At 43.5% G+C, this 13185-nt stretch overlaps 1 protein-coding gene across 3 annotated transcripts in view; it reads right to left on the reverse strand.

Annotated features, from left to right (window-relative positions):
• Nucleotides 1–1724: 1724 nt before the first annotated feature.
• Nucleotides 1725–13185, reverse strand: part of PDHA1 (pyruvate dehydrogenase E1 subunit alpha 1) — a 143834-nt gene continuing 132373 nt past the window's right edge. For all 3 annotated transcript variants that reach the window (XM_078772326.1, XM_078772327.1, XM_068106124.2), the window contains exons 7-11: nt 9037–9192; nt 8789–8860; nt 6542–6609; nt 3572–3680; nt 1725–2771 (exon numbers count right to left, since the gene is read on the reverse strand). In XM_078772326.1, the coding sequence (XP_078628452.1) occupies nt 2610–2771; nt 3572–3680; nt 6542–6609; nt 8789–8860; nt 9037–9192 (567 nt within the window). In that variant the 3' untranslated portion in view covers nt 1725–2609. The remainder of the gene's footprint in view (nt 2772–3571; nt 3681–6541; nt 6610–8788; nt 8861–9036; nt 9193–13185) is intronic.

Here is a 13185-nt window from a genome sequence, read left to right on the forward strand (position 1 = left end):
AAATTTTTTTGCAGGTTTTCGAAAAATAGTGAAACTTCACAAACAGGGAAGCACGAGAATGGTACTCGGCTCGGTAAAGCCAAATACCTCCACCAGGCTGACCAGTTTACGTTTTGTATCCCACTGATACTGATAGTGATAGGTCGGATCTGGACACTGTTACGGATTCGTCACTTCCGTCTTTGTGGTTTTCATCCACTGGAAACATTTTTAGTTCCTTGTACTATTATTGTTATAGTTTGAGTAAAATGGAGATAACTGTCTTCAAAGGTAAAAACTAGTGTTTTAAAAGAAAAACGAAATGGATCGGGAGAAACTGGAAGAAGAAGAGGAGGAGGCGGAAGTGGAGCAAGTGAGGTCGGGAGAGAAAGGCCGATCTGCTTTGAGGTATCGAGCAGATGCTGGCGAACGTTGGTCACGAGCGAATATTGGTTTCCCCTGGAAAGGGATTCCTGTGACAGAGTCGATATTGCTGTGGCAGATAAACCTGCGTGACGGGTTTTGCGGTTGATTCCAAAAGTGAATCGTTGTTGGAGAGCAGGTACGCCTTAATTACGGGCCCGTCCGCCATTTCACCTCGCTCCAGCCATTTCACCACGCCCCAGCCGTTAGCCTGGTTCGCGTGTGTGTCGTGGATTTCGTTTGGGGAATTCGTGGTTTTCCGCTTGGGGAGCCGCTGCTTGTTCATATCAGCGTCATTGTCTGGTGAACCGAAGGTGTGAATTCCCAGTCGCCTTTTGGGTGCACATTTGCCTGACCGACGTCGGCCCGACACCCACCCAGCGGCTCTTCGGCAGCGTCGACTGTCAGCCGTCCTGGATTCTGGTCTCAATACGACCTTTTTCTTGTGATCACCGGAGCGTGGATCGACTTTGGCCTGGTGCCGGGACAGTGACTTTGGGGGTGTTACATTTCGGTCACATGGAGCACCGTGAGTTATTGAGTTAAGAAACTGGTGGTATCATCAAAGGAATTATATGGTATTTTGTTGTTATATTGTACTTGTGCAAGTTGTTATTATTGTGTGATCTTAATACAATACTTGGTTTTTGGTATCAACTGATTGGTATGGTTTCACCATTGGTCATTGGCACACATAATAACACATCTTTCTGCCGTGACTCCTTTTGGGGCTCGGAGGTACACCGTGACCAGGGTTTGGGGAGGAGCAAGTAACAACACGGACCTGGACCAAAATCGAATCGGCTTGTTCTTGTCGCCTACCTAACACATTCACCAAGATTCGTCATAACTGGTCCACTACTTTTTTAAATATCATGCTATGTCTCGTTTTTGGCCCTATAACTCAATGGTGAAGAATCACTGAAAAAATATGATCTGATCTGGATCTTCACCAAAATGGAATCATTTCGTCCTTGTCACACACCAACCTTTTCCACCAAATTTCGTCCGAATCTGTCCACGACCTTTTTGAGATTGGTGAGCCAATTCAGTGACCCAACATGCAAAGTCCTAAAATTTCATGTCAAATGGATGAAAATTGAAGATTTTATGTAATGCTGACATTTGACCTTTTGACCAAATTATTAATTTGTCTTCTCCATAGTCTCATAATAAAACTTTGTTCAAAAAGTTGAGAAAAGCTCAAATGGTAAAAAAAGTTATGGGACAGACAGACAGAAGCGATTGCAAAACCCTGTCTCCTGCTGCGTGTGGGGATGGACCAACAACATCATTCCATCACAGCAACAAACACAATCCAATGTTTCCTTCAGAGGCTTTATTGGAAGACATTAAAGACGTACATGGAAAGGGTGGGATTTGATTGAAGATAGAGCTGTTAGGGCAATGGGAGTGAAATTTAGCCTGAAAGAAAATTATGGTGAAGGGACAGTTAGTGGAGATGCTTTGAATTTAGAAGTCTCATCTTAAGAATCATGCTCTATAAAAAAGCATTGGTTCTGCTGAAGCAGTATCTTGGCCAAGGTTACAATAATGGATGGTTCGCCACTCCAACACAGGATACTCAACCGAGTGTGCAGGAATTCGAATTTTGGAGATGGTGCTAACAATAGGCCAACTACTCTTTGTGAAGGATACAGTGGCATCTTTAATGTCCACCAGCTAATGTTGGGAGAAAGGACACCAACTTTAACATCCAACCGAGGGACGGCGCATACGCCGATGAATCACTCTGCCCTAAAAAAGACCAGGATGACGGTTGATAGCTGGGCCTGTCGGCCGAGATACAAACTCGGGCGAGACGGCTTAGGGTCGAGCGTACATACATCTCGGCAATACTGCCAGCCCAAATGTAGATGCGATGAAAGAAAATGCAAGAGGAATGAGCGATTACATCACAGACATACCAAATGAAAATTATACCAAAAAAAAACAAAAATAAAAACCGTGCCACCAAAAACAAACTTTACTATTTAACCTGTGCTAAGAAAGGAGAGTTCAATGGGAGTCAAATGTTTCCAGGATGTGACATTGTGACACCCTCCATTCTGCTCAGCATGGACTCAAATCCAAGCAGTGTGCCATCGGAAAAGCAGGAGCGAAGAAGCGCAACATAAATAGGTTTCCAAGACTACTCAAGGATAGTAAATGATGATCGATTATCTTCATGAAGACGAGTTCTGCAGTTAAGCTGTAGCAAGCTGTTGCCATGGTGTGATCCCTCTAATGCATGAATTCAAGCTCGTCTTGTATATATGGCTTGTTAGGTCAGAAAGTGGCGGCTCTGGATCAGATGTAGCAAACTGAGATGCCTCTTCAATCTCACCGCGGACTTTAACGTCAATCTCCTAAAGAAAGAGAACAGCATGATGAGAATTAGGGAAGTAAAAAAAAAAAAATCCAATTGTTTAAACATTGCAGACTCCCACCACCCACCAATTGAATCAAACTGATTTATGGATTCAAATAATCTGCAGAGCATAGAAGTCTTAAGCTGACCATGCATTGCCGTGGATCAACTTCAGGAATTCCTGATAAATCTAATTTCTAAATAATTCCAGCTGTTTACAAACTGTCAGTTCCTCGATATTGATTTCATGAGGAAACAGTTTTAACTTTAGTTGTCATGACACTCTATTTACGTTCACACACTCTGCACCTTGATGGAACATCTTAAGGTGGGATTATCATCACAAATGTTTATCAACACAAGACTATTCTGCATTGTTGTTCATTTTGAAAGTTTCAAAATTATCAGAGCTCTTGTTTTCTTGTATCTATATACATAAGATTGACTGCACTGTGGTCAGAACCTGCGACAAAATCTGGTAATGGGCCGATTAGGAAACGCACACATAATGCGCTAATAAAAGTTAACGCGACACCTCTTATCCATGTACAATAAATGAATAAACGAGGGACTTGAATAATACAATAAATCAGCAACAACTATCAAGATATAACATCTCGATCACATATACCAAAAAGCTGCACAAGACTTGGGCAGCATGGACAGACTAGCTCAAGCTCGAAATAGGTTTTATCATTTGGATTTAAAACAAAGCCAATTTGCCAGCAATTCACCTGAGATTTTGATTTGACATATTCATATATGATTACCTTGAGATGTCAAATCACATATTATTACCTTGAGTTCTTCCACTGAGCTAAGTCCAGACCCGACGAGTCGATCACGAAGCAAGCTAATTGGATCACTCTTAGTCCGAACTTCCTTGATCTCTTCCCTTGTTCGATAGCTGGGAAATGAAAATCAAGGAAAATATGTCAACATTCAAAAAGACAGTCACACAGTCGAACCTGACCCTTTCCAAGTCACTATTTGTAAAATTGCAATTGCCTTCATTCTTCAATGCCTTTCCTCAGAAATATTTCATTCCACAAAAGGAATTGATATGCATGAAATATTTAACAAAACAAATTTCGTTCAATTTCGTGATCAACCTGAAAAAATGTGATGTATTTTTCATCTGATGTAATTTAGAGAGTTAATGGCCTTTGGTTCTCAATCATTAGGCTGACAGGATGGTCTAGAGGTACGCACACTCACCTCTAAGCTGTCTAGCTTGGGTTTGAAATTTGACTCAGCTATAAACTGTCATCCCAGTGTTTGACCAGGCAGGTGATTCATCAGTGTGTGCTGTCCCTCAGATGGACATTAAACGGGGCATCCCATCTGCTGGCATTAGTTGGTGGATGTTAAAGATCCCACAGTGTCGTTCGCAAAGAGAAGTTGAGCAATTGCCGACACCATTTGTGCAATTGCCAATTGCCGACACCAATTGTCAGAGCTGTCTCCCTTGACATATCACGTGCCTTCGATACGGTCTGGCACCCAGCTCTGCTCACCAAACTCTCCTCCTATGGTATCCATGGAAATCTCCATGCATGGCTTGCGGACTTCCTCTCTGGTCGTAGTCAACGTGTGGCCCTGAATGGATTTCTCTCATCTCCCCTTCCTGTTCAGGCTGGAGTTCCCCAAGGCAGTGTTCTGGGCCCTGTGCTTTTTCTGGTCTTTATCAATGATCTCTCCGACTCTCTGGAAAATCCTCTCTATCTCTTTGCTGATGACTCCACTCTCTGCCGCTCCATACCTCTTCCCTCAGATCGGCAGTCTGCAGCCTCCTCACTCTCTGAAGACCTGGACAAAATCACAGACTGGTCAAACAAGTGGAACATGTCTTTCAATCCTGACAAATCTCACACTCTTACTATGTCTCTCCGAAAAGATCGACTGGACAACCCTCCCATCTACTTTCTCAACAATCCTCTCCAAGAAGTTCTGTCGCTCAAGCTTTTGGGTCTCACTATCTGCCATGATCTTTCTTGGGAAAACCACATTTCCAAGCTGGCCTCCAAAGCCAGTCGCCGACTGGGCATCCTCCGTCGTGCAAAGTCCTTCCTCGGCACACCTGAGCTCCTCACCACATACAAGGCTTTCATCCGCAGCTCAATGGAATACTGTTCTCCCCTATGGGCCGGTGCTCCTGCCTCACACCTAGCTCGGCTTCACGCTGTTGAAACCAAAGCTTTCAGAATTATTGGAATCTCCCGCGATGAAGCTATCTCTGAGGGCCTTTCACTCACTCACCGCAGGCAGGTAGGTGGTCTTTCTGTCTTCTACTGACTCCTCTCCGGCCTTGCACCCCCAGCTCTCTCTGTGCTCTGTCCCCCAAATATTCCTACAGGTCGCACAAGATCTGCCAGCAACCCTCTGATGGTTAAACTGCCGAAATCTCGGCTCTTTGCTCACCTTCACTCTTTCATTCCTCTTTTCTCCCGCCTCTGGAACAAACTCCCTCACTACCTTCAATCCCACTCCTCCCTCCAGGTCTTTAAAACAGCTGTTCACCACCATCTCTTATCTTCCCCCATCCAAAACCTTGATCTTTTCTACCCCCGCTAATTCACCCCAGATCCACCTTGTTTGAAATTCCAACTTCTTTCCTGGAAGTCCTGGTGTTTTATATGTTTTATAAATGTTTTATAAGGTGTTTTATATGTCCATATGTTTTATACCTCTCCCACCCCGCCCACCCCCCCTTCCCATGCCCCTACCCAAAGCCCTCTCCCTCTCACAGATCTCTCGATGTCTCCATGTCTCTCGGTCCCTGCTCTCAAATGTTGTGTTTGTGTCCTGCCCCCTCTCTCCCCCATCTTGTCTACCGCTCCCGATGTTATATGTTTTATGTGTCGGTTTGTCTTTCTGTGTGATTAATGTTAGCTCTTTCACGAGCCTCGATCTTGTATCCAAAAAAAAAAAAAAAAAAAAAAACCCATGGCGCTTTTTTTTTTTACAAATTCCTGCCCTAACCTCACATTCCCCCTGTTCCAATTGAACAAAGTCACAAGCAATCATTGGTAGCAAATATGCCAGTGCATTAACAATCAACCATAATGTGGACTGAAATTAAATGGAGACCAGACCAGATCACAGACAGAGCAGACATCTCAAACCCTGAGGGTCATTAATGAGCCAGCTGGGTTTGTTTTTTTAAACTGACGATCCAGTAATGGCAAGGTAATTCAGTAATGGCATGGTAAACTCAGATAATCTTACTTTCAAGAAATGTAGAATCCAAAATATTACTGTCTTTAGCTGGACTTGAACAAAATTTGGGGTACCAGTAATGTCCTCGGCACAAGATCACCAATGTACAGTCTTAAACACTGTCCACCTCTAACAGAGTTGAAGTAAGCTTGTGCAACCGAATCTCACACTAAAAAAATTAAGTAGCCTTTGTTTAAAATGCTCCGTTTGAATCATATTTGATATATATGATGCAATCAAAAAGTTGCTTTAAATTTAGATACTGTAATATTTACTCCATTAGGAGAGTGTGTATCACAATATTGCTGTAAATGTATACAAATCAAAGTAACTTTAAATTATATACTTCTTATACATAGACAAGGTCTGCCAAGGTTTTTCGCACATTTTTCGAGACAAGGGGTTACAAATGAGAAAACAATTCGTTCCATCTCCAGAGAACATTGTTTTGCTTGTTTGTTTTTCTCTCAAAATATTATATTTTCACTCACACCCCAGAAATGCCATGTCAAACCCTAACCCACTGCAAAGCAAGTATCTGTCACCTACCTTACTCCAGGATCACTCATACTGTGGCCATGATATCTGTACGTTTCCAACTCCATCAGCATGGGACCCTGTACCATTTGAGGAGGGAAATAATGCAGAAAGGGGATGCAAGGAGAATGATTGGAGGGTGTAAAAGATGTAAGATGATATATAAAAATGAAAGTGAAACAAATTTCAAAGTGAAACAAAGAAGAATAAAAAACTGACAAATTATAAAAATTATGGATTTTTCACTTTGCATTCTTACAGAAGGCACTAATAAAGTTAAATGAACAAGATACTCATATTAGTTAAAAATATATAAACTATTTTTCAATATTGTCTACCTTGACCTTAAATACATTCATCCATTTGCTCTTCCAAATTGTTTGTCGACAAAAATAGGAATTTTCAAATTGCTCCTTCAACCACATCTCAGTTGATTCAATCAGTTCCTTGTCATCAATGAATTGGCAGCCACGCAGGTGAGACTTCAAATGATGAAAGAGATAAGTGACTGTGGGCCAGGTCCAGGCTTCATGTGGGATTATCCAGCTGCTCAAAGGAACAGTCACAAATGGTGGGCTGTGAAATACAGGTATTGTGCACAGGTGTGTTGACATGGAGGAGCACACCTTTTGTCAACAACCCTCTGTGTTTGTCCTTGATACTGGTGTAATAACCTCCTGCCATTGTCATTTGGCGAGGCAGAGTGAATCAGCAGCATTACCTTGGAATCCTAAACAATAAAAAAAAAGAAAAAAAAAAAGAGGCCAATATATTGGTGATCTTTCGTTTTTTTATGGGGCACGGATTGTAATTTGGTTTTAGGATCCCAATAGGAAAAGCACATTTTGTCACCACTTTCCAAAAGAGTGAAAAGGTCACAACTGTATCTGCATTGAAATGAGCGAAGCTCGTAACAAGATGCCAGTTCGTGCTGCCAACGGTGAGTGATGAGGTTTTAGAGGACCTATCTTGCTGAGACCTTCCTACATGCCCAAATGTTGATGGATGATCATGATAATGCTGCCTGAAGATATTCCAATCTGTGAATATTGTGGTGATTTTCAATGATCAATGCCTTGACATGGGCCACTTTTGAGGTCTGATGCATCTGTTAGGCCATATTGACCCAAGATAATTTCCAAAGGACTCAAATCCATATCTGATGGTCAACCATCTATTTTGGTGACTAAAGAAGATGACCCCTGGTCATATTCTACCAGAGGTCATCTTCAAGGGACTCACATCCATGCTTAGTCAACCTTCGTCATACAAAGACTGTGTTTGTGGATTTCTTTGGAGCTGGAATCATTCCAGCATAAAAATTTGTTGACACCTTCTCGCTCAATTTTAGCAAGATAATTATTTGATGTTGCAAACTTATAGATACTCTGAAACAACACAATGTCAGATTAGTGATATCAATAACATTTAACAAGTATCATGTGCAAGTTTGTAACAAGAAAGAGCAATCAGAGATTGCAGACCCTCGCCAAGACGTGTTTATTGGCTGCGGTGTTTGGCTGGTTTATTGACAACGTAGATTTACGTTCAATCCAATATGGCTGCCGAACCACGTGAACAATGATGTCATCAATTTAATTCTCACATACAATGTTTGTGTAGATTATGCTCAAGAAATTTCAAACTGATCGGATCAAGTGTTCTACTTGTCTAATTATGACGTCATAATGAAGGTACCAATGATATCATCATGAATATATGTTGTTCCCCATGGGGAGTACTTGACAATGAGACATGTTTCAATTTTTCCATGAAGTGGTTTCAGAGAAATGGAGGTGTAAAGTCTTTCGGTTTTTCCAAGACGGAGCCCATACCAGGTGACCGATGACGTCATAATTTTCGAAAATATTTCTACAGGAGGTGAAATGGTGAAACGCTTCTATGGTGAAAATTGTGACAATCGGACCAACGGTTGCATATAAAAGCATACTCGTTCTGTGCGGACAAACTGACAGACCCAAGTGCAAAACCCCTCCTCTTGCGAGGGTAATAAGCAAAAAAATATAGAAATAAAAAACAAAAAAAACTCAGGTTCCATCAAATCTTCCATTCCTAGAACTTTATTAACATCTCTAATTCCATTACAATCAAGTCTGTACATCACGGAAAATTAGAAAACATCTGCAATTTTGCATGAAAATAATATCTAATCAGTAAATATCACAAGAGGGAGGGAAATGCTGTTTATTTTCTCTATAATCCCCAAAATACGTTCAATCACCGTAATCTCTCTCTTACCTTTCCAGATCTAATAAAATCAGCTGCAAATTTCGTTGCTTCTCTCACACAAAGAACATCCATACCATCGACCTGTAGGATAGTGATGTGACGCAAAGAGTGAAGAAAGGTTGAGTGAAAGATGGTAAGTCGCTGATGAGTAGTCATGGCAAGATTGTTCACAGCTGCATATTGAATATTAAGGGTTTCATTCAATGTGAAAGTAATTGTTAAATGTTATTGTTAATTGTTAAATGCTTGCAAGTCACCTTAATTCCTGGGATATAATCTCCTCGTTGGTAGTAATCAACATTTGCTGATGCCCTCTCTACTGCTGTCCCCATGCCAAACTGGTTGTTCTCACAAACAAAAAGACATGGCAAGCTCCACAAAGAAGCCATGTTGAAGGCTTCAAATATCTGTCCCTGTCAGAGAATAAGAGAAAGAACAAAGAAAAACCATTTTAAAAACAACAACTACTGTACCCTTTTCAAAATGGCTTGACATTCTCACCGCCAAAGAAATATTAGAGGTACATCCTGATTTCCACATCCTGTTAAAATGCAAACAAGGAACCATTCAAGTGTCACACAAAGACATTTTGATGGCACCATCACGTCAAAGTTAAGTTACTGGTTCCCAAAACACAATTTCCTCTTCAACTCACAACTAGCAATATTTTAGCATTCAATTTATACCAGTTCTGGATAAAAGGGAATGGTGGACTAACATGCAACAAAGAAACAATTGCAGCATTTTGGTTGCTTTTTTGAAAATCTTAATGTACAGCACTTTATAACATCTGTGAAAAGAGAAAACATTTGTAGCGCATGTACATATTGTTATGTCGGTGGGGTAGAGATACTTTAGAGACATATTGTTATGTCGGTGGGGTAGAGATACTTTAGAGACATATTGTTATGTCGGTGGGGTAGAGATACTTTAGACCAGGTAGAGTTGTGTAGGTATCATGCTGCGACTGTCGCAAAGAAGAAAAACCACCACCATGTAATAAGTAGAGGACCTGTTTAGCCCGGATGTCGGATACGTTGTATATCTGTCCCCGTCACGAGGAATGAGGCATGTTAACTGGTTATAAGGATTATGTTAATTCCCCTGTTCGTCAAACCTCAGTGATTTATTTCCTTTGTCCCTTTTGGCACCACACCATAGACACTAGTGAGAAAGTGCCCATTAAACCACACTTAATAATAAAAACCAACTGGAAGCCAGGCATCAAGCACTAGGGCTAATAATCCCGCCTGGCAGGCACACATCACTTGGTCAGGCCGAGAGCCACGCCCAGAAGGACAGTGATTGGGCGGGAGTTGACCAACAGGAAGGCCGGGGTAAGAAGGGACTCGCTGATTAGCCAGGGCGGAGCAAGAAGGCACTCACTGATTGGTGAAAAAAGGGCGAGCAAGAAGCAGCGCGCTGACTGGTGGAGAGCTGAGCATGCAGTGGTGACCTGCGGGCTGATTGGTGGAGTGTCACGGATGACGTCACGAGACGTCCGATAAAACCACGCTGACCGACATCTTGTGCCCTTGGGATTGGACTCTAGTGAAAGACGGTTGAGCGCTGACGATTCTCCCCCGTTTTGACGTTCTGGACCTCGGTTCTGGCCCGGAATCGTATCCTCGTTCCCCTGTTTGTCTGACGTGAGGAGGAAGAGCCGCAGACAGAGAGCTGCAGTTTTGCCAGGCAGAAACGAGGCGTGGACGAACGTTCGGGAGGCCTTCATCGAGGCCGAGTGAGGCCTGTTTCACGCCAACGCACGCAACGCTACGCTACCAGCGCAACGCTACCAGCGCCCCGGACCCGTTCACAGACCCTGACGAGGTTCAAGCCGATTGAGCCAAGTGCAAATAACCACACGTTTTTATTTTCCAGGTTATCCTTCCCTTCGTCTGTGTTCCTAAGCCTGGTGAGGGAGCGCTCCATTTAGGACTTTAGTTACCGTCGTGCTTTTCTTTGTCCCGGCATTCCGTTTAATAAATCCCTTCGTTATTTTTTTATACATTTCTAAACCCGGTTTTTGTTTGAGTTATTTTCCGCAGGTTCGGGAACTGCCGGCGGGACCACAGGTAAGCTCTTCAGATTCCTCTTCTTTCCTTTCTTTCTCCGGCGCATATAGTAAAATCCGTATTTGATCATCGCCTCCGAGTAACGCTCGATTTGCCTTCCGTGACTCTCCCGGTGTTAACTGAGAGCAGTCACACGACAATATGAAATGATGCGAGCATAAGCCTTCACATTTTGTGTCGAGCGGAAAAGTTCAAAATGTGTGTACACAAATTTATGGCAAGTTTTCATGAGAGCTGTCCACTCATCCCCATCAATTGAACAATAAACCTTTGCCAGGAAGTTTTCTTTTAAATTGAACTGGATCAATTATACAGGCTAAACGGATGGCCTAGCGGTGCGCACACTCACCTCCAAGCTGTATAGCCTGGGTTCAAATCTCATCCATCCTAGCAATAAACTGTCATCCGGGTGTTTCACAGGCAGTGTCCTGTCCCACAGATGGACGTTAAACTGGACGTCCCGTCTGCCGGCATTAGTTGGTGAACGTTAAAGGGCCCACAGTGTCCTTAGCAAAGAGTAGGCAACTAATCTCTGGCACACTGAACAAATTTCAAATTCATACCTCGACTGCCTGTGTCGGGAGTGGCAAGCCGACCAGGATTGTAGCCGAGAAACTGCTTCGGCAGAACCAACACTCTGCATAGGGCATGGCACACGATGATGATGATGATGATGATGATGATGATGATACAAAGAAAGAACACTGCATCATACCACCAAAGTAAATCATGTGTTCCAGAAGAGAACAGTGTAGTGAGTGAACAAAGAGCCACATCATTAAGCCTCCAATTAATATTGTTGCGGTTTTGGAATAAAGGTTAATTTCCCCTCTTAGTTAGTTACACCACAACATGTAGCCTCGCTTAAGTTCAGTTATTTCTTAGTAAATGTAAGCGTAGTCCTTTCCTGTGTTAGTTTTACATTGAGTAGGCCAGTGAAAATTAGGTGTCCTTATGGCGCTTTGGTTTGGTATTGGCGCTGAAATACCACGCGGCAGGCCTGAACAAGTCGACTGTGGTGAAGGAAGGCGGGGCAGGAGGAGTAGGAGCTATCGGTAAGCACGAGCCGCCAATCAGGGCTTGAGGGGAGTGGCTTACCACTGCGGCAAGAGGCGGGGTTTGGAACATTTGAGTCGGGCTAGGGCGGGGCCATATAACCCTGCCCTGAGCCCACCACGGTTGTAGAGGTCCGAAGCAGATGAGTCAGATGAGCCCAGGATTGCCTCGTATCAGCATTGCCTCGTATTGAGTCATATCGCCCATGAACTGAATCACCTCGCTGTATACGAACTTTGCCCTGCTCCCCGCGCTCTGCGCAGTATTAATCGCGCGCTGTAAAGACGACCCGCGCCGGGCCACAGACGCGCGATTTCCTCCTGCCTGCCTTCGCCGGGGTATGTGCCGTGACCGCCAGAGGGCCACGCCGGGTGAGCTGTTCCTGGAGCGACCGAAGCAGGCGCGTTTGGCACTCGAACATCCTTCCTCCATCTCCCCGTGTGTGTAAGTGGGCCCATTGTCTAGGGCTAAGTATAAGATTGACTAAGTTCTGCCCTGTGTCCCTTTCCTTCTACCAATCCTTGTAAATAGTGTAAATAAACCCTGTTCTTTCTTCTGATTTGACCGTCCTGTCTTTTCCATCATTGGCTTCGCATGGTACGAATAAGAATCGCTCTAATCAGGTTCTAATAGAAAAGTAATAGCACGAGTCACGTGATACGCATTCCGCTCGGGCGTACTCAATCAAGCGTGGTTCGTGCGAGGCTCGATCCCTGCTTCCGCTGCGGCGTGGGTACCAAAGGTACGTGTGAATTTGTCCCGAAACCCTTTTCCACGTTTGCCCGGAAGTGGCGACTCGGTCTCGCAGTTTCGAAGACCCAAGGAGGAAAAGGGGTTTAATCTCCCCTTGGTAACGGGAACAGGCTTCGAAGATCCGCAACAATATGCAAGTTTTAAACAACACAATCGTGTTTAAAATAAATAGCCTAAAATGGGCTGATGATCATCTCAAGGTTGTAGTTCAGACCTCTGCGGATGTTGGGGACAACCCTCCCCTCCTCCCCTCCCTCTCTCTCTCCATCTCTCTCTCTCCCGGAGGTAAATAAGGAACGTGTATGTATCAAAGTTTCAGGAGGTAACCCCACTGGGAGCCCGCATGATCCAGAGTCGAAAAATCGAAGCCTGAGCGATTGTGCGGGCTACTGTCATATATTCAGGCGTCACGTTTCAGAACAATCAAATGGGTGATAAAGGAGTAGCAAAAAAGAGCAAAAAGCTAACAGACGACAGGACGGACACCCGAGCCCATTTTACAAGGTCATCTCTGAGATATCG

The sequence above is a fragment of the Myxine glutinosa genome, chromosome 2 (assembly GCF_964187855.1).
Source record: "Myxine glutinosa chromosome 2, kmMyxGlut1.1, whole genome shotgun sequence".
NCBI lineage: Eukaryota > Metazoa > Chordata > Myxini > Myxiniformes > Myxinidae > Myxine > Myxine glutinosa.